At 37.7% G+C, this 22,837-nt stretch overlaps 1 protein-coding gene across 25 annotated transcripts in view; it reads left to right on the forward strand.

Moving 5' to 3' along the window:
• The window catches only part of NRXN1 (neurexin 1), a 1,199,463-nt gene that overhangs the window by 1,164,516 nt on the left and 12,110 nt on the right, over positions 1-22,837 (forward strand). For 14 of the 25 annotated variants that reach the window (XM_081593719.1, XM_081593708.1, XM_081593711.1 and 11 more), the window contains one exon: positions 7,116-7,203. In XM_081593719.1, the coding sequence (XP_081449845.1) occupies positions 7,116-7,203 (88 nt within the window). Of the gene's footprint in view, positions 1-7,115; positions 7,204-7,736; positions 7,763-22,837 lie in introns of all 25 variants that reach the window. The other 11 variants (XM_081593720.1, XM_081593713.1, XM_081593710.1 and 8 more) reach the window with 2 other exon arrangements.

The following is a 22,837-nucleotide window of genomic DNA, read 5'->3' on the forward strand; positions in this document are numbered from 1 at the left end:
TAGACGGACTTTTGTTGGCAAAGTAATGTCTCTGCTTTTAAACATGCTATCTAGGTTGGCCATAACCTTCCTTCCAAGTAGTAAGCGTCTTTTAATTTCATGGCTGCAGTCACCATCAGCAGTGATTCTGGAGCCCAAAAAAGTAAAGTCTGACACTGTTTCCACTGTTTCCCCATCTATTTCCCATGGAGTGATGGGACCAGATGCCATGATCTTAGTTTTCTGAACGTTGAGCTTTAAGCCAACTTTTTCACTCTCCTCCTTCACCTTCATCAAGAGGCTCTTTAGTTCTTCTTCACTCTCTGCCATAAGGGTGGTGTCATCCGCATATCTGAGGTTATTGATATTTCTCCCGGCAATCTTGATTTCAGCTTGTGTTTCTTCCAGCCCAGTATTTCTCATGATGTACTCTGCATATAAGTTAAATAAGCAGGGTGACAATATACAGCCTTGACATACTCCTTTTCCTATTTGGAACCAGTCTGTTGTTCCAAGAGAATAGATTATTCCAATTCCTTTCTGAAAATTTAAACTTTCCTTTTAACTTTTCCTTTGGCTAGTGTTCCTACTTGCTTTGGCTTAAAATGGAATCTCAAAGTATCTCAAAGATACTTTGGTATCTCAGTATCTCAAAGAAAGATAAGAATTATTATTTTTTTTTTAATTTAAAAGATTAATTTCAAACTTCCTGATACCAGGTTTTTATTTTGCAGGGACTTCCCTGGTGGCTCAGACAGTAAAGAATATGCCTGCAATGCAGGAGACCCAGGTTCAATTCCTGGGTTGGGAAGATCCCCTGGAGGAGGGCATGGCAATCCACTCCAGTATTCTTGCCTGGAGAATCGCACGGACAGAAGAGCCTAGTCGGCTACAGTCCATGGGGTCGCAAAGAGTCAGGCACAACTGAGCGACTAACACTCTTTTGCATAACTTTGCTAAAATATAATTTTTTTTTGTTTCATTAAACAGGGATTCAGTTCATTTCTTTGTCTCATAAGTTCATTTTTCTATGGCATTCTTTCCACATCCCTGTCTTCCCCTTTAGAGTTTTTCCTGTTAGGATGACCAGTATCAAATGCATTTAAAAATGCATGTTAGAATGAGTAAGGCATTTGTGATATCTTTATGTGGTGGGTTTTTCTATCCAGTTTGCTTGCACTGTTCTGAAACCATTGCATACATTTTAAACAGCCAAGGAATTCTGAAGAAAATAGAATGGCTTTCAAGTTTGTCATTTCCAAGAAGACAGCTGATTTATGGTCACTTTTTATAATAACCTAAAGCATCAATTGAGGGAAAAAAAGAAATGTGAAAGCTGGTTGTTTTCAAGGATATTTCAGTTTTTACCTAAATATTCATGAATGCCAATGTTCAAACATTCAAATTGGGTGAATAAGACTACAAATGGGTATTTTTTTGGCACTTAACTGTAGCACTCAGAGTAATAGGACTTTCACCTGCATTCTGCATAAACATGTTGTTGGTGAATATTTAATGAAGTAATAGAGATGGGGGCACTCTTATATTTCAATCAAAATAAGCTATTAGATTGATTGTTGTTGTTTCTATTAGTGAGTGAATTGTTCCTATGCTTTAAAGTAGAATGGGCACAATCAATTATTTGCAGCTAGGAATCACAACTTAAACCCTCTCAGAGAGTAACCATATTTTGTGCCCATCAGAAAATGCTGTGCCCAGATGAGTGACTAATTTGTTGGTGACTAATTGATCTTCATTTTCTTTGTTACTCACGTGCTGGAGCTAAAATGGATCCATCACGTATTGGATCTCAGATTGTTATTATTACTTTTATTAGATTACTGAGCATGGGATTGATATCTTTATGTGGTATCAGCTACTCAAAGAAACAAATGAAAAATAAGAACCAAAGCTTCACTGAGATGATGGAATATGCAAAGTTTCTAAACTCCTTCTACATTTTAAATAGGATTAACTAAAATTACCAATTTGATATATTTCTTTAGTGGTTTGATTTGATCATATTGTTTGAGAATTCTATATATGTCTTACAATTGGTTATTTTTGTTTTTAATTTTTTTTTTTTTTTTGCACTTTTTCTCCTTTGGTGAAAACTCTAACTTCCCCCACGTCCTAAAACTTCTTGCCGTGTAGGTTATCAGTGCAATGGTTCAGACCTAGTTTGAGGAGTTTGTGTCGCTAGTTGTGAATCATGGCTTTTTTTTTTTTTTTCTGGAAAGTTCATCTAGTGATAAATCTGATAGGAAAAACTGTCAGATTCAGTGCTGAAAGGCAGATATGAATGTTCTCTTCCTTCCCAAGCAGCTTCATGTAAACAGAAGTATCAGCCAGAACAAGTGTCCATCAGTTAGTCAAATATATCACATGTTAGGTGGCACTGTGCTAAATCAGTTGTCTCAGTCAGCTTAGTCTCAGTGTCCATCACAGCCGTGAGAGATTAGACTAAATACTGTTACAATGAAGGAGCACCATTGCTCGAGACAATTATTTTTTGTGTTGTATTCGGATGTTGGTGATGGACAGCGAGGCCTGGCGTGCTGCGGTTCACGGGGTCGCCAAGAGTCGGACACAACTGAGCAACTGAACTGAATGTATAGCTGAATAGACTGCTCCTGTGTTTTGTTTTTTCCCCTCCCCTGGCTGCACACTGCATGGCATATGGGATCTTAGTTCCCTGACCGGGGATCAAAACCATAAACATGCCTCCTGCGTTGGGAGCATGGAGTCTTAGCCACTGAACCAGCAGGGAAGTCCCCTACTGTTGCTGTTTAGAAACACAGTTTCAATTGAAATTTTAGAGTAAATCAAGAATTTCTTTGTGGGTACCAAATTCATAGTGGACGTCCTTTTGCACAGTTTAAGTGTCCTCCTTTCCTTACAAAGCAGATTTGTCCTGGTAGAGTTTTCTTGTAGGTGTTTCCATTAGAATGTTTTCAGTCTTCAGCAAAGCTGTTTACCATGAGGAATAAAGTCTAGCAATGCTATTCTGAGCAAGGGTATAATATTACAGACTAAGTTTATCTATCCTCTCATCATATCTTCTTACCACACAGACATGCAATTGTGCTATATTTAAAAAAGTGAATATGCCACAAATTCCGTCATTAAATGTGGTGATAGGCAAAAAGTCTCTCTGCAGAATAAAAATATATCAGTGTTTCTCTACTTTCTAACCCACTGAATGGTCACTACCTAATAACCCTGGACATTAAATAAATTAATGTTGATTTAGTATGTAAAATAAACTAAAAATCAACCACCTCCTGATTTTTTTAATATCTTACTGTACATTAAAAACTTCCTTTCCCTCCCATTCTGAGTATATTTTCCTCCCCTATACCAGATTGGTGTTGATCCATAAAACATGTGAATTAAGTTTCAGTGCCTTTAATTCTTGAATTGTGTACAAGTCGTTTTTTCCCTAAAGGTAAAGAAACATAAAGTAGCTGTAGCAGACATTTTGAACAAGCACAGACGTTAGCCATGAAAATATCCAGACCACTCTGAATTAGGGAAGACCAGCATGCGCTTTGACCTATGAGTAGTTAAATACACAGTTAGGGACACTTATCTAAATGCATGGTTATGAAAAGCCAGTGCCTTTGCTTGATCACTATTCTGTCTTCTTCAGCAGGTCGTCTCTTTTCTGGAAAAGGTTATAAACATCAGGGAAAAGTATATTGAAGAATAGAATTGATTAATGTGACATATTTGAGTTTCTTCTACCTCTCTTCAACAGCATGTCATAGGGAGACAGTTCCAAACACAGTGAATTAAATTTAAATTACACAGCTTTGGCTAGAAAAGTGTTTAGTTAATTCAGCCCCTGGAATGAAATTTGATTTTCCTCCCTACACTTGATCCACTTCCTGATTTTTCATACAGTGATGATTTCTATCAAGGCATCTATTGATTTGAGATCTTTTATTCACAAGACTGTTACTGGATTTTAATTTCTGAGGGAAAAATATGAAAAATGTGTAATCTTTATATCAGGGAAAGTGCACTAAAAACTAAAATATAGTTGTACAATAGGGTCATATTTGTACGGTGACTTTTTTTTTCTACTGTAAAGGGCTATAGGAGGTGCTATTTATTGTATGACCTCTTTTGTTATCTTAGGTACTGTGATTTGTGAAAGATAACACTGAGAACATTCTGACACTTTCTGTTTGCTGTGGAACTGTTCCAGAAGGCTGTGGAATTGTTCCAGAAGCCTGTGGAATGTAAAAAATAGGTCGACTTTTAAAACAAAATTTAACTTGCGCAACCTAAATAATTTAGTTTGCCTGAAACACTACACTGAGTTACTCATTTCTTGTCTATGAATTTCTTTTAGGAAGAAACTTTTATTATTTGTTTTTTATGTTTGACTTCTAATTCAGATTTAAATCTAGGAAGCAAAAGATGGAAACTTAGTTCAACCAAGTACCAATAGAGCTACTCTATTCTTTTTTAAAAACTAACAGGAGATGTTAAGTTGAGAATAATTCACATGTGCAACTTCCAGTTTAATATCTAAAATTAAATTATTTATATAGTGCAAAAAACATTAAATCAGTGCTCCATTTGTGAGATGATAATGTTGACACTATCACAACTTTTGTAAATATTTGAAAGGTGGTCCTATTCTAGTTACTTTCCATGTACTAAGTTAATCTTTACAACAACAGTGACAGTGCTCTCCAATTTTTTCAGATGAGAAAAACAAGGAACAGAACAGTTTTTGACTTTTTAGAGCAGAGGTTCTCAACTTCTGCACTATTATCGCTTTGGAAACTTTGGAGTCAGATCTTTGCTTGCTGGGGGAGCTGTCACATACATTTTAGAAGTTTTAGCAGCATCCCTGGTGACCACTCATTGAATGGTAATAGTAGCTCAGCCACTCCCACCCTCCGCCCAGCTGAAACAACTAAAACGGCTCCAGACATTACCAAATGTCTTCCCAGATGGAGGAAGGGAGAGAGGACCACATCACTGCCAGGATGAGAAACACTAGATTAGAGAATTTGTCCACATCTTGCTCCTCCTCCCCCTCCACCGACCAAGAACAAAACAACGTCCCTTTTCGGATTTCATCAAAAGAGTTAAAATTCCTCAAGGAAAATGAGAAAGTTTTTTCTAACTTGAAATTAATTTTAAAGAGTATCCACTGTAGTTTAAAAAAAAAAAAACAGAGTAGCTTTCCACTTGAAGTTGGCTTTTGAAAGGCAGATTATCAGTTCTGGGGCGAACTGGAACAATTGACCTGGCAGACCCCTTAATCCAATAACTTGTTATTATCAAGTCAGTTTGGATGTTATTCTGAGAGACGTGCTCGTGCCAAAAGAAGGATGTGCTCTTGCCTTTTAAAGCTCACTTTAATGAAAGTTACCTAAGTGACTATCACACCAATTGCTGGTGGCTATCACTGGCATTAACAGTTACAATTCCAGGAAAACCAGATTTGAACTTCTTCTTTTAATATGACAGCAGCAAAATAAATGAATTTGGTCTCCCAACTTAATTGCCAAAAGGAATTAAGAGAAGAATAATGTGAAACCATCTCAAAATACTATTAAAAATACTATATAAAGTTATATTGTGAAGCACTAACATCTGAACAAATTCTTTATTCTTAATTAATTAAAGACCTTGTTCTTGAAACATTTTGAGCCTAATTTTTGTCACAAATATACATCATCCCTTGTCTCCATTTTTCAAAGTGACACTATTTATATATTTATACTTCACCCTCTATTGGGCTTCCCTAATGGCTCAGAGGGTAAAGAGTCTGCCTGCAATACAGGAGACTTGGGTTTGATCCCTGGATTGGGAAGATCCGCTGGAGGAGGGAATGGCAACCCACTCCAGCATTCTTGCCTGGAGAATCCCTATGAACAGGAGAGCCTGATGGGCTACAGTCCATGGGGGCGCAAAGAGTCGGACATTACTCAGTGATTAAGCACGGCACACTTTACCCTCTATTAGATACTCCCTTAATAAAAATATATTTTATCATATTTCTTCTTTTTTCTTTCCTTTAAGACTCCTATTATAATTCTACTTTTCAATAAGGATTTCATCAATATTGCAGTTCTGAGTATTGTCTAAACAGTTATTATCTCTTAATCCTTAACAGATGTAATGAGATATTTTCCTTCTTGTACCTTGAATTCCTTCTGTGTTGCCTTAGCTTTAGCCAAATATGATGCAACCTTCAGTTTCCATGAAATATCTATCCTGAGTTTACTGCTGCTTATAAGTGACAGTAAAGAATAGCCTTTAATGCTTGTAAATGTGTTGATTATGTGACTAACTGCTAGGATTTACACACTCTGCTTTTTATTACACTGATGATCATCTTCTTTGCTATGTGCAATGAAGCAACAAAAATGTCACAAAGAAAACTGTCACCTCTATCCTGTTTGCTGTAAAATACCATCCCCCCAGTACTCTTCATTTATTCTGAAACTTTAATGGTGGCAAAGACAATGGGGGAAAAATGCCTGATATCTGAATAGTACAAAGATGAGAATTGAGTGTGAAAGCTCAACAAAATTTTTTAAAAATAACTTCCATGAACTATATTTGCTGCCCTTTTTGCATCAGTGAAAAAATATTCTCTGCTTAATCTGTGTTTCCTAATAAAGACAGGCTATATCCCAAAGATACATTGAATTCTACCTGATCATGAATATAAAAGATTATAGCCGTTCTGCTTTTAGGAAGCCAAGCACAAGAGCAGCATAAAGCCCACTGATGCATACCTTGTAGCACTCCAGGGCTGTAATAAATTTCAAATCATCTGTTTCTGCCAGGCTGTTTTTTAAACCTCTGTCTGCTCCTGTGTGCAGCTTCACCATGCAGTTAAATGGATGAGGATCTACAAGTTGGCTGCCACCTATCCTCATGAAAAATAAGCTAGAATCAAGGTTTCACAAATATGCCAATTCTTCCATGAGGAACCTAACATATGTTGAAGAATGTAAGCTCTGTGTCCTTGGGAAGGGAAATATTGTATTTGGTTTCTCAATCTGTCAGGGAAATGCAAATGGTGTTTAGTCCACACGACAAAGATGAAAAGATCTGTTAGGTCCCGTTAAAGTAATCTACTGAATGTGATTCTTTTACAGACCACAGATGACATCCTTGTGGCCTCAGCAGAGTGTCCCAGTGATGATGAGGACATTGACCCCTGTGAGCCGAGCTCAGGTGGGTTAGGTTAGTCGACTTTTTTTCTTACTTTCTTTGGCTCAACTGTAAATCTTTGTTGCATGCTATAGTCCTTAAAAAAAGATCCTTGCGCGTATATCTAGAAGTCCTCCATATGAAAAAACACCTCACTGTAAGATGAGTTCTTAGTTTTTACATGGATACAGTTACCTACATTTATTGAAAAAAAAAACAAAAACAGTTTTTAAAACAAAACCCACCAAGATTATGTATTTCAGAAAAAGCAGTAGAGGACAGCACACAAGGCTTGTACCTTACTGTTCACATTGTATTAGCTCACAATGTAATTTTCAATATAACTGTTTAAGGGAATCTCCCTTGGGTCACCTACAGTAAAACTGCAAAGCTTAAAAATTGCATTGCATTGTGGGAAATTATTTGACCTTTCTACTGACAAAAAGTCTTCACCTTTCATTCTGCCAGCAAATTATCTTAAGTGATATATTTCTGAATTTTGAAAGTAAGAGTATTATGGCAGTACAGGTACAGTCTTTGATTCATTTAATAGAGACATGTTTGAGTCTTCCCATGTCTCCCTAAAATCCAAGTTGATGTATTTTAACTCTAGGTGATACATAATTTACCCTCCTTCTTTGTGGTAAAGTATGATTAATACATAAATACGGCTTCCCTGGCAGCTCAGTGGTAAAGAATTTGCCTGCCAATGCAGGATCCCCGGATCAAGAAGATCCCAGGAGAAGGGAATGGCTACCCACTCCAGTATTCTTGTCTGGGAAGTCCCATGGACAGAGAAGCCTGGCAGGCTACAGTCCATGGGACCACAAAAGAGTTAGACGTGACTTAGCGACTAAGCAACAGCTGTTTACCTGCAGCCTTGCACCATCAGGTGGTAACTGTGGACCCTGAAAATGAGTGACTCATAGCCTGAGTTTCATCTACATACTCATAATACCAAGTATTAGGGTAATTTGCATTAGTTTCCTTTGTAAGCAGTTTCTTAAGATCCAGTATTTGTCTTGTTTAGGGTTCAAATCATTAAGGCAGATATGGACTCACCACTATGGGATAACTCATGACCTCTGTAGATGTCACCTGTTACCCCAGGAGAACTTCATATCATAAAAAATTAATGTGTGATTCTTCTGAAGAATATAATTTTTATCTACTCATTCTGATATTTGAATAAAAAATGATTCATGATACATATGTTGCACCTCCTCTTGAATATCACTTCCCTGCACTGGCTATAACTACTGACTGTCAGCACTTAAAGCAGCTTCTGAGTGCCCGTGAGGAGCAGAAGCTCAGCTGTCATCTCTCAGCAGGAGAAGGTTCTGAAGGTCCATCCTGGCTGTCTTCCCATCTTTCTTTCTCTCACCTCCATCCCACATATCGAAATTCTCAGCCTCCAGAACATTTTTCATATACAGTTATTAGAATGTGACCTGATGATCATCCATTCCCTTTTAGTTGTCTAGACAGACGTGGTCCTTTCCTGATACTGTTCTGGGCCCCCTCTTTTTTTTTTTTTCTTATTCTCTCTGTGTTAGTCAAAAAGGAAAAACTAGTGCTTTTTTGTCCATCATGTCAGTCCATCTCTGTGCCTTATCCCTCCCTCAAATGTCTTTTTTTCCCCATTTCTCTTATTTTCATGTTCCTCACCAAGACTGTCCTTTTTTGTACCTTCTCTGAGGTCTTCCAGCATGGAGCATTCATAAAACCAAGTCTGGTATTTGTTATACATTGATATGTGTGCGTCTATATTTGTATTAATTTGCTTTTGTTCTCCCAGTTAACACGAGAGAAGTTGATTTCTTCCAGTATTTTCTACTTGATTAACATAATGTTGAAAACAGTCTAGGTTCTTACTAATTATAGTACTTGCTAGTTTTCCTCTGGGCCAAATCCTTCTTTTGCTGTCTGAGTGGAGGCTATCATTTTCTTTATATAGAATCCTCACCTTGAGTACCTAGTAACTTCATTGTAAGAAGTCTAATTACATTTTAAATTGTCCCTTTTTTTTTTTCCCTTCTTGAGCATAGTTAAATGATCCATGCTTCTAGCCACTGCTCCTAGGTCTTACTAACCTTTCCTTAGAGACTAGTTTTCTGTCTTTCCCTTTGTCTAGGTCTCTGGCTCTAAGAAGAGAATGGTGGGCATGCAGAAAGAGAGAGATTATCACCCCTTCTTTTTTTTTAAACCATTTTGTCATCTTCCTCTTCTTTTTTATTCACTGGGCTTTGTTAAATATTATAACACCAAGGGAAGGCAATGGCACCCCACTCCAGTACTCTGGCCTGGAAAGTCCCATGGACGGAGGAGCCTGGTAGGCTTCAGTCCATGGGGTCGCTAGGAGTCGGACACGACTGAGCGACTTCACTTTCATGCATTGGAGAAGGAAAGGGCAACACACTCCGGTGTTCTTGCCTGGAGAATCCCAGGGACGGGGGAGCCTGGTGGGCTTCCGTCTATGGGGTCGCACAGAGTCGGACACGACTGAAGCAACTTAGCAGCAGCAGCAGCAGTAGCAGCATAACACCAAAAGCAAGGAGCAGCTTGTTAATAACATACTCCAGATATTTTTTCTGCTTCTCTCTTCTTTACTAATTTCTCTCTTATCTGAAACAGTAGTGTTTATTTTTCTGTTCATTACTCGTTCATTAGCATGTAGTGAGAATCTTTACCACATAAGAAAAGCTCCATGAGCAGGAAACCCCTTTATGTTGTTCCATGTAAGATTTGTTGCATGAATTTTGATTTTGTTCCACAACCCGGAAATCTGCTGCCGGATATTCAAGACACAGTAGGAACTGACTCCATGTGATGATAGCTGTGACACTCTTGTACCAAGTCTAGTTTTACTTGCCCTCCTGTCTCAGTGTTTCTTTCCTTATTCCCTAGTTTTCAATTCATCAGTTCTTCTTAAGGCTTAAACTTAAGATTCAGTTGTTTTATGACATCTTCCACCATAGGCTTTTCTTGTGATCTTACCTCCCCTAGATGGTGTCTTGATAGTATAGTCCATGCATGGTTTCCCTTTCTATATTAAATTCTGTGATTTCTCTTTTCTGCACTGGATTTTTCTATCCAATTCCCTGTAATTTTTTTTTTTAAGACCATCTTTAATAATTCATGCAGTGTTGCTCTTTTGGCATAATTGGCTCTGTTTGTGTGACAGCTTCTGGTGAAATTCTTAGTTCATATGATTTTTTCCTATTTTCCAACTGTTTGTTTTTAATTGAGGAGTTGTTTTTTGTTATCCTCTTTAAGTATTGTTTACTGCTAGGATAGCCTTCGTCTGATCTCTTAAATAGTGTCTCCTTACTTGCTTTGTGTCTTGAACACGAAATAACATAATCAAAAATTGCAGTTGCTGATATTATTAGACTTTGGGTACTATTAGATATACCTCGATAAAAATGATGTCAGGTATCAGCAGGTTTTCTTTGGAGAAACTGATTTTTTTAGGAAAGTAGTATATTGGGTTAAATATTTAGAACTGGATATACCTGCTAAGCAACAGAGTCAGGTTCAGTCCCTGGGTTGGGAAGATCCCCTGGAGGAGGAAATGGCACCCCACTCCAGGACTCTTTCCTGGAAAATTCTATGGACACGGAAGCCTGGTGGGCTAAAGTCCATGAAGTCGCAAAGAGTTGGACACAACTGAGCACACACACAGCAGCGGCATACCTGCTCTGCACTTTTGCTACTCCTTAAGCAAGTGAAGACAAATATTTTTGTAAAGAGATCCATATTTACTTTTATAGTTGGACTACCCAAATGTTCTGTATATTTCATACCAATGTCTTTCAGTCTCCCTGAATATTTACATATGAAATTGCTCTAATCACCCTGCCCAAAGCTCTCCCCGAAATGCCTTCTTCTTCTCTGAAAATGAGCTATGCTTATCATTTAGGTGTCTTCCTAAAGCTACTGAGCACTCACTAAGGCATTAATGAGGTGAACAGGAAAACATCTGGCATCATCTTGAACACAAGTAAATTAATACCTTTTATAAAATGCTTGATAAATTTGAATACCATGCACTTCCACCCAGATGTGTTAATGAAGAGAGAGGTTGAATATTTATTTGGTGGATTGTCAGTCTCGCCACTGACCAAAGAGCGTTGAGAACTAGTGTGCACTCACTGTTGTGTTAAGCCCTGGGGAAAAAAATAGAAAGTTTGCACCTTCAGTTCCATTCTACAAAAGGACAACTTTCATTCTACCCGTTTTTCAGCTATTCTCTATAAGCAACAGGCTCTTCAATTTTGACATTAAAATAACACCTGTATTTCAGTTTGTTACAAGAATTAAAACTAACATATTGGACAGAGGAGCCTAGTGGGCTACAGGTCATGGGGTCACAAAGAGTCAGACATGACTGAAGTGACATACCGTAGCATAGCATGTATATAAACCTACTGCAATGCCTGGCACAAACTAGAGCATAAATGGTGGCTTTTCTTTTTCCCAATTCAGTTATATAAAAAAGAATATTCAAGCTATTTTTTTCCCTTTTACATAAAGCTGTTACTTTTCCTGGCTGAAAATTGGTGGGCAACTGATGAAATCACTAAGGCCTCCTGATGGGAACTGTACATGTTGAAACTAGATCAGGAGCAACCCCCTGTGTGGGAACACATGGAACTCAATTATACTTGATTCCAGCCACACTGTCCGGTGTGGTTAGCATCAGATGACAATTTCACACTGTTATAAACAGTGTTTTAGAATATGAGAGGGTGGCTGTTCAATCCAGCAGGTCTAATGGAACCCCAACTCTTAGTCGACAGGTGGAAATCTGAAGCAGCCATTGGCAACTAGGTCGCAGGCCACCGTTGCCCTAAAATGCCTGGCTTTAGCTATCTGGACGTGTGAGGAGTGGCTGACTTTTCCTTCATATTTTTGTCAAAAGCACTTGCTCCTTCTAGGGCTTTCCCTTCATCCTAGTGATATGGTTGTTAGAGTAAGTGAATTAATATATGGATAGCATGTGATAGAACAATGCCTTGCTCATGATACATGCAATATGAATGTTTGCTGTTATAATATATGTATTATATAAATATACATGTTTTCCAAGACTTCTTTTTTCACTGAAACACAGTTTTTATGAAACAGATTACTTTGATTTATTAATAAATTGACAAATAACAACACCATAAACCACTGAAGTTCCACAGTAACCCTTAATCATGTCAGTACATCCTAATTTTGAGGTCTTCTTCTAAATAGATTCTTCTTTCTCAAAACTCCTGAAGAAATTGAAAAAGGTGATTTTTATGTTGCTATCTGAGACCTAAAGGAAGATAATGATCTTCTTTGGTATGGGAACTTCCTGATGAAAACTGGTTTGTCATTTGTTACAAACAGAGCATTATCAGGTTTGTTTCCTGGGAGCCCTATTTAGGGAGGAAAATTTCCTCTTAGATATAGAATACTTCAAATAATATGTTTATTCTCTTTTTGTATGAATGTGGGCAGTGGGTAGCTCATAGGATATGGGGCCACTCTCAAATCAGTTAAACCTTTGTTGATGGAGAGAAAGAAAAACTCTGTTGAATAACAAAAACTCAGTGTAGTAATAGAAGAAAAGAATTGTCATTTGGGGGCAATCTCTTAAACATTAGTTGAACCAGTGGGGATGAGAGTACAGTCCCTCAAAAAAATACTGTTTGTGGACTTCCCTCGTGGTCTAATGGCTAAGACTCCACTATCCCAGTACAGGGGACCTGGGTTCAATCCCTGATTGGGGAACTAGGTCCTACATGCCGCAGTGAAAGAGCCTGAGTGCTGAAACTAAGACCCAGTACAACCAAATAAATAAATATTTAAAAACATATTGTTGGTTGCCTATCGGTTGATCAGACTTCGGGATAAATGAGTAATAATAGATAACAATAGCAACTAACAATTTAGCAAAGATTTGTTCTGTGCTCATCATTGTCCTTAGTTCTTTATGAGCATTATTCTATTTCATGATTTTGCCAAATTGAAGTATTTTCATAGCTAAGGAGATTCAGAGAAATTAAGTTACTTTTTCGTAATACAAGAGAAATAAGACACTCTCTAGTTCAGGAAAAGTGGCACTTTAATTTCTTGGAATGCAGAAAGTTGTTCTTTTAGAATTCAGGCACCTCACAAATATAAGATTAATTTTTTAAATATTCATTTAAATAATTTCTATGGCTGGCATAAATTTTAGATTTGATGGCAAAAGGTCCTTTACATGTATTACTATTCATTAGGCTAAATTTGCTGCAATTACTAGGCAATTTCATATGGTTTTCCAGTGTGCTATTTTGAGAAAAGATCAGAGGATTTCTATTGAACTGATCCCATTAACCACATTAGAAATAAAAACATGTATATTGCACAAAGTGCATCTTTTTATTAACTAAGTAATTACAATCATTTAAAGGAATGTATTACTTATTAGATCATATTTTTAGAGGTTGATTAGAAGATAATTTTGTGGTACATTTAAATTTGGGGTATTTATTATGTAATTATTCAAAAGCAAGTTTAATTAGCCCGTAATAGCCAACACATTGCTGTTAAAATGGGGAATTTTGAGCTGTAGCCAGCAAAACAGCAGTGATGAGTGCTCCATTTTTGGAAACATCTAGAGCAGCCCTCTTGAAGAGTCACACCAGAGTCAGTGGTGAGGACCCAGCTAATCACACGGGTACGGGACAAAACAGCTGGAGCTTGGGCCCTGATGGGCTAGGTGGCTTTCAGTGCGTGACACACTGGTGGAAGAACTGCCTTTTTCCATATAAATTTAATTCTCCAGAAAACTGGAATAAAAATGAATTGCTGTGTAGTCAAAATGGAAGAAAGTCATTAGACATCATCTGCACTTTTCCCACTATTTTTCTGAGAGCAGAAATGACAAAACAAAATTATCTTGAACAGAGTTAAACAGGCAAGGGAGATCCATTCAAGACAATTGTAGAGAAGGAGCCCACAATTCGATCTGAGCTCAATTCAATGTGAAAAAAAAAACTGGAGAGTTTTTAAGGGCTGGAGTGAAGGGCTCATAGTCCATATACCTCCTGTTTTGTCTAATTGGCTTCACCTAAAGAAACACTAAACCCTCTCCTTTGAATATCTTCAAGGCTAAAGGTTGTTTTATGAATTGGAGCAACGTGCACTGCCTCAAGGTAGGCTCCTATTTTCCCCACAGAAATTGGAAGAAGGAGAGCCGTCCTTCCTTGAAAGCTAGGTTTCAAAGTGAGGGCGCCTAGATCCTGGAAAAAAATGATCCTGGGTGGTAACACTGAAACGAAGTTTTAAAAATATTTACACATCAAAGGAACAGAGAAAGAATTTGGAATTACAAATTTTCTGAAGTAAATGCTCTAAGAAAAAGGAGGCCAGGGCCCTAGACACAGGATGGGAGCTGTCTGAAGTTTGGCCAAGCTGTGGGGAAGGTTAGAGTCTTGTTTAGAGAAGACGATCCCACCTTTTAAGACAACCTGTTTCATTTATCACAATTAGTTCCTACCAGGAGATTACTAGAAAACAAAATAACAAGCAAAAGATGGCTTTTGTTTGTTTGTTTGTTTCTAGAATATAGCCACTTTTATTGAACATTAATTATTTTGACCTTTCTGGTTTGAGAATTTTTGTTTCATGATATAATGGAGTGGATCGTTGTCCCACCTTGGGAAAACTCAAGGGCGTTTTGTAAGAATTGTGATATGCAACAGGAAGGGAGTATTAGTTATGATTGTAACTTTGGAGTCACAATCTGAACTAGTTTGAGTTGCAGAACTAGTTTGAGTTGCAGCTCTTCCTGGTCTTGGGAAGTTACTTAGTATCTTTGAGGCTCAATTTCCTTTTATGTAAAATGGGGAAAATGGGGTGATAGATTGAAAGATGCACACACAGTGTTTAGCAGAGACCTGGCATGTACTAGGACTGTAACACATGATTATTATAAACCCAGTGGTGAGCGGAAGATCTGTTTTACTGTTTTTGTGCTAGGAGATGCATTATTCTACCTTGAGGGAAGCTCTTCACAAGGCAGACAGATTTGATCTGGATGGAAAATAGGCACAGTTCCTTTTGCTGTTAGAATGAGTTCTGTTCACACATGTAAACTAATTGTGATTGGCCGCTTACAGGAATTACTTAGCAAATAAGTGAGTTGACTGAGTTAGATTAAGCATTTACTTGAAAGTCTGCAAAAAGTACAATTGCTAATACAGAACTGTCCTGCAGTAAATAACAGAAAAATCTACTCATGTATATAAAATAAATTTCTAGGCAGCCTGCATATTAGTATATATATCCAACCTTCAAACATTAATAACATTTTTAAAGTCCTTATTAGAAAGGTTCAAAATACCACAAGCCTTTCTAAAGTGTGACTTGTCCTGTTGAGCTTTAGACAGAGACAATGAGATGGACCACTGTGCTTTAAAATGGTTCCCCAATATTGTAAAGGGAGAAATGCAACATAGGTTTAGGAAAATATAGGGTAGTGAAAGTGTTAGTTGCTCAGTCTTGTCCAACTCTTTGCTCACCCCACCCCCTACCCCCCACCCTGGCCCAAGGTCTTCTGTCCATGGAATTCTCCAGCCAAGAATACGGCAATAGGTAGCCATTCCCTTCTCCAGGGGACCTTCCCAATGAACCCAGATCTCGTGCATCACAGGCAGATTCTTTACTGTCTGAGCCACCAGGGAGCCCAATTTATAGGCTAAGTCTACCTCTAATGGAAACATGAAATGCGGGAAGAATGAAACCCCATTTTATTGTCATTTGTGTCCAATACAAGCTTTGATAATGAAATTCTTTTCTTGTGGAGTTTTCTTGATATTTTATTAATTACATTTACTAAGATGGTAACAGAGGAAAGGTAACATAGTTTGAATACTTCTCTACAGGGCACGCTGCTTGCATGAAGAGCCCATAGCTTTCTTTGTTGGTTCACGTGCTCGGTGTTGGTTCAGGAGCAGCAAATACTACAGCAGGCTTTAGTCTGCAGGTCTCATCTCATGTCAGTTGACTTGTTGGTTAGATCACTTTTGTCATTCGTAGCTCCTCACTCATCCTCAGTATTTTAAGAAGCCTGGCATTTGGAATAAAATAAGAAAGACAAGAATATTTTATTCAATGTCCAGGTTTAAAAAAGGATGTATTAAAGATGCCAGTACAGCCAGAAGCCATCGATTAATTTTTAAAAATTAGTAGAGAAGTAGTAATATGTGGTACACAGATGTGTACATATATGTACATAAATGTTACATAATATCAATTCAGTTCAGTTCCGTTGCTCAGTCGTGTCCGACTCTTTGTGACCCCATGAATCGCAGCACGCCAGGCCTCCCTGTCCATCACCAACTCCTGGAGTTTACCCAAACTCATGTCCATCGAGTCAGTAATGCCATCCAGCCATCTCATCCTCTGTCATCCCCTTCTCCTCCTGCCCCCAATCCTTCCCAGAATCAGGGTCTTTTCCAATGAGTCAGCATGAGGTGGCCAAAGTTTTGGAGTTTCAGCGTCAACATCAGTCCTTCCAATGAACACCTAGGGCTGAGCTCCTTTAGGATGGACTGGTTGGATCTCCTTGCAGTCCAAGGGACTCTCAAGAGTCTTCTCCAACACCGTAGTTCAAAAGCATCAATTCTTTGGCACTCAGCTTTCCTCATAGTCCAACTCTCACATCCATACGTGACTACTGGAAAAACCATAGCCTTGACTAGACAGACCTTTGTTGGCAAAGTAATGTCTCTGCTTTTTAATATGCTATCTAGGTTGGTCATAACTTTCCTTCCAAGGAGTAAGCGTCTTTTAATTTCATGGCTGCTATCACCATCTGCACTGATTTTGGAGCCCCCCAAAATAAAATCTGACACTGTTAATATAACATAGTAATATTACCACATCTACCACTAAAATCTTACATTTCATTAACCAGACTTTGGAAATCAGACTGAATTCACATCCCACTTCACCCATTTGCTGTGTAATCAGAAGCCAAACATTGAACCTCTGTGTACTTGACTTTTTACTTCTGCAAAATGACATGAATAATGTTAATTACTCATGATACCGTTGTGCTGATAAAAGAGACAATGCATGTAAAGCACTTAACACTGAGTTGCCACCTAGAAATTTGATAATACTAATTAGCTTTTATTAGTAGTACCAACAAATTAACTGAGGAGTCAGCTATATATAATGGAAATAGACCTACCTATAACCACAGGCAAGGGTGAAAAATGTTAGTAATTAACACTTTAGCATCCAGAAAGCTTTATAAACTCTTTCTGGATTCTAGCAGCATCAAACTTTTCTCAGTAGCCATTATGAAACTAATAAGACAAGAGCAGTGCTTCAGTTCAATGTATGTAAGTTGCTAAAATGGCAAGAGGACACATATCATCTGTTATTCTTATTTGGGCGGGGGCGGAATTTAATGCAGGTCTCTGCCCCACAGAGTTTCTGAGAGAAGGAATGATTAACTTTGCCCCATGCTATTATAATTGACTAGCTCTGCCTCCTAAGACCTTCAGAAATGTTCTGGGCTAAGTGACTTAAATCAGCAGAGCCACCATACCCTTCCCCCCATGATGGATGGCTTGTCTTCCGTATTCCCCAATTCTAGGCTTGACATACCTCCTTCTAATGGGCTCAGTAGGGAAGCTGTCTAATCTTTCACCTTAGCTATTGCACTTTAACCAAAAAGAATATGACTTTTCCCAACAAAAGGAAATTGAGACAGCAATAGTTTCATGACAGGAATATAAAGATGATCACCCAAAGTGAGGAGACCCAGTTTTAAATCAGGAAAACTGCACACTGCCCCATCACCCAGCATGACCTGCACTTACATAAAAGCTGTCCAGAAAGCCTGGCAAGAGACAGGGCTCTGAGAACCCAGCATACAACTCTGCTATAGGAATTCTGCTGTGAGTACAACATAGAATTCAGAGCAGGGAAGGAAAGAAGACAAGAAGAAATGACCTAATCATTTTAGAAAGAAACACTAAAACCTAATCAAAACAGTTCTTATTTCCATGATAATAAGCTTCTCTGTCAGATATGACCAAAGAGTGGTCTCAGGCGATTGATTTCCTGATACCTAGAAACATAAAATCTTGTAATAAAATTTTGAAAGTGGGAGAAATTTAATTCACTCCGACTGTGGGAGCTGGAGAGTGCTGATCCATAAAGATAGACTGTTTCGCAGATAAACAGAAACAAGCTCTACATGCAACTTAACAATTAATGGCTTGAAACAACAGGCCCCTTGGTATAAATGGTCATTTTGCCACCTGAATTCATGGGGCCTCCATTCATGAAAGAATGAATACAGAGACCTCCTCAGTGATAACATTCCTGGTGGAACTGGACAGTGCCATGGCTGACTGACCATGGGATGCTGGATGTATCACAGAACTGTCTTATTGTTGGGAAGGCTGCTGATTCAGTCCCTTTTGTGTGGAAGACACAGGGGAGATAATCAGACCAGCATTGTTTTTACATGGCACTTTATCTTCCTCAGAGCACTCGCACATTTATCTACCTGGTAGGATCCTCAGAGTGACCCTGGGAGATAAATAATGTACCACTGTTATATCTCTGATGAAAAAATGTGAGCAGAGGATAATGACGTTCAAAGACTCATTCAGTCAATTAGGGGCAGTGCCTGGACTAGATCTAAAATATATATATATATTATTTTTCCACTTTACTGTGCTTTCCTAAGATTCTGTGGGAAGGCAAACTCCTTCTACTGCAAAGGACAGATAGATGGCAGGAGGTGGGGTGGAATGTGGCCAGAAGGGGTGGAACTGGACACTCTTTAGATGAGAGGCCTAAAAGGGTTCAGTTCTTCAGGAAAGGGAAAAATTGGGGATACTGACAAATGTTCTGCAGTCACAAGTGCTGATGCATCGAATGCATAAAACTGTAACAGCCAGAGACACACTGGAGTTTGAATTTTGTCTGTGCCACTTGTGAAACACACATGACATGGCCTCTGAGACTCAGTTTCCTTTCCTGTAAAGTTGTAATAGCAACTACAGAGCCACTATGAGGAATAACTTAGATAAAGTGCAAAGCCCAGAGCCTATCACATAATAATAATTCAATAGAGATAACAGCTACTAACTAAATAGAACAATAAAAAAATTTTTAGCCTGGCAGTGAGTCAGAAGGCAGAGTAGCCCACTGAGCATCAGTTGACTGTTAAGTCACATGAAATTCTATCTACTAAAGGTAAAGCCTTATATCATTTGAGAGGAAATTAACAAAGGGGTTTATAATAATTTAATATATTTAAGTAAGTTAATCCCAAGGTATTATGAAATCTTCTCTGGAGTTCTCAGAAGCCTGACTTTACCTATAAATTATGAGAAAATAAAGGTGACTGTAGCAACTTCTGTCAGAGAATTGGAAGGAATGCTATAAGATTCACGTGCATATGTGCATATACACACTCACACACACACTCCTCATTACTGCAGCTATAATCATAGTGCCATTTTCATCTTACTAGAAGCCAGATTCCTCCCAGATTCCTGGTTCCAGACTTAAGGATTCCTTGGAATGAATCCCCTGGTTTTGTATAGAGTGACTGTTCAACTTTCCATATGTAAAAAAAAAAAAAAAAAAAAAAAAACTGAATATGTCTTAAGAAAGGTGATTTCTCAGTGCATGTATTTCTAGGTGTTTTAGTCAATGAACTTCCAGGGAAAGAAACTATTTTGCTATCAAAGAGTTTAGTTGACTTGAAATCAATAATGGAGAGTATCATCACTATTTCAAAATATAACTCCTCTTGCATTTACTGAAATGTGGTACATTTTGATGAAGAACACAATATAGAATATATGATATAGAATCACCAGGCTCTCTTGCTTTGAAACCAACTTTCTCAATTATTGCCAAATGGCTTTTCTTCTACTTGACAGTTACGGAAAGTTTGACCTGGCCTGACTGATGAGGCCCTTTTCAACCATCTTACTCTAATAGCCACAGGAGTAAAAAGTACCCTAGAAACTTCTGAAGCTGCTTTGCTGAGTTTGAGAAAAGAGCTCTAAATTAGCTCTCAACTATTTGTAGTGCTGTGGATATCAGATAAGGGTAATATAAATATTAGGCACCCAAACAAATCAAACTGAAGACTACTAACCTGGTTGACTTCAAATAACTTGGCGCTTAGTCACTGGAATTTAAGCAACCTATATATGGAGGCTTGAAAGAAAGTGAAAATCTTAGTTGTTCAGTCGTGTCCACTCTGTGACCCCATGGACTTCAGCCCACCAGGCTCCTATGTCCATCGGATTCTCCAGGCAAGAATACTGGATAAGGTTGCCAGTCCCTTCTCGAGGGGATCTTCCTGACCCAGGGGTCAAACCCAGGTCTTCCACATTGCAGGCAAATTCTTTATGATCTAAGCTTTAGGAAAAGTAAACACAGCTATGATACCTGCACAATGATCCCAGTTCACTTAAGCAGAGAAGTGTTTTCTGGTTTAATTAAATAAACACTATCATTACTTCTTTTACTGAAGATATTATAGGAGGTGGGTGTTAGGAAAGTATTGAGATAAAAGCATTTTATAAAGAAATATGCAATATCATCATCAATGTTTTACCTACTAGTTTACTACCTTTACTCAAAGCTTTGAAATCAAAGATCTCTCACATTTTCTTAATCATTACATCCATCCCAGTCCACTCCTGAAAATTTATAAACTTAGAAAAATCTCTTCCTCTATTAAGTCAGAAAACATACGTTTTGCAGCTTGTGTGTTCAGTCTTCATTCAGTGTTTGGAGGGGAGGAAGGTGGTGGGAAAGAGAAACAGAATCAGAGGAAACTGTCAAAAGACTAGCAGTCTAGTATGGAAGAGAATTAGCAAAGCAATAGAAGTGTAAGATTTCACAATAATATAGGATCCATACTAAAGTGGATGATGTTGTATGTGGTTGAAAGAAGATAAGAATAGAGTTGGGTTTTCTGCAAATTCTCCCATGTGTCTTCTTGGTTTATGTTTTTTTTCTAACTTCACGCTATTCTATCTCATGTCTTCCTTCTTGAGAAATACTTGATGGCTTTCCAGGGTTCAACTGAGAGGCCTCGGTCCTGCTCCATTAATGCTCATCCCAAATAACTTCTATTGGGACAACCCTTTGCTGATGTCCTGACCCCACCCTCTTTATTATCTTTCTTAGCACCCAGTATTTGTGCCTTCTTGTGTTATTTTTTTAATTTAAAATTGTTCTGCTTGTTTTCTTACATTTTCTGTTTCATTTTGAATATACTGAAAGTTCTAAGAAGGTGGAACCCAAGGCTGTTTTGTATACCTTGGTGTTAATGCCTTATATAGTGCCTAGTAAATTGTTACTTAATACATATTTCTTGGAATTTTTAATTAATTTTTTTTCTATTTAACTTTATTTTTCCCTTGTGTCCCACCTCCATACATTAACCAATGATGACAGCTTGGCATGAATCTTTCATACACCTTCACCAAGTTCCTATGAACATATATAAATAGAGGGTTGTTTTTCTCTCTTGTCACATAAAAATTAGAAGCATACTCTATGAATTCAATTTGATTTTCTCCTTTCCTAATGTATTATGGACATCTTTCAGGTCAACAGAATTTTCTCCAATTCCTATTTTTAACTCTGTTAAAATTCTAGGGTATAGGTGTGCCATAATTATGGGTGTCCAATAAATTTTGGAATAATTTACTCAATCATAGCCCTGTTAATGAGCTTTTAAGTTGTCCTTTTCTTTTTTTCCTCACAACATGATCAGCAAACATCCTGTATTTATATGCATGCTTGTGTATGTAATTCTTTAGACTATATTCTCAAAACTGAGGCTGCTTGATTAAAATATTTGTGTATTTTTTACCATTACTATTGTAAATTTCAAACATAAACTAAATTAGAAAGAATTGTATAATGAACTCACATCCACCCATCAGCCAGCTGCAATTTAATCTTTTTTAAATTTTAATAGATGTTAGATTACTTTCTAAAAATTGAGAAATTCATATTCTCACCAGCACAATTGTCTATTTCACAAGCAGATGTTCTAACCAAATTATCACCTTAATTCACTTTATTCTTCCAAGTTTTTGGGGGAAAAAAATACCTCCTTATTTTATTTTGACTTACCTTCTAGTGAAATTGGGCATCCTGTCCTACATTTATCAACCATTTGGATCTTCTGTTCTCCACTTGCATGTCTCTATTTTCGTCCATTCTTCCAGTGAGTTTTTGCGTTTGTTCATAGCACTTGATACATGTTTTTATATTTTAGATAAAATATAACTCTTTATATAACTCTTGGTCTGTCATATGTACTACAGATATTTCTCCTTTCTGATCTGCATTTTCACTTCATTAGTGACACCTTTTTCCACATAAAATTGTTATTGTTTATGCAGTCAAGTGTGATGATCTTTTGATGCATGGCTTCATTCCAAGGACTATGATCTATGGAAGTTTCATGTCCACCTCCAAATTTCTTCTCACTTTCCCCTAAAAATCAATATGCTGCCTCCAGTCTGGCATTAGTTTAGTTCCTGAAAAGCAAACTCCTTTCTTCTTCAAAGTCATTCCATATATGTTTCCTTATGATTAGACGATTCTTCTGGCCACTTTTTACTGAACTACTCTC

This window comes from Giraffa tippelskirchi, chromosome 4 (assembly GCF_054371585.1).
Source record: "Giraffa tippelskirchi isolate mGirTip1 chromosome 4, T2T-mGirTip1v1.2.pri, whole genome shotgun sequence".
In the NCBI taxonomy this organism is placed as follows: domain Eukaryota; kingdom Metazoa; phylum Chordata; class Mammalia; order Artiodactyla; family Giraffidae; genus Giraffa; species Giraffa tippelskirchi.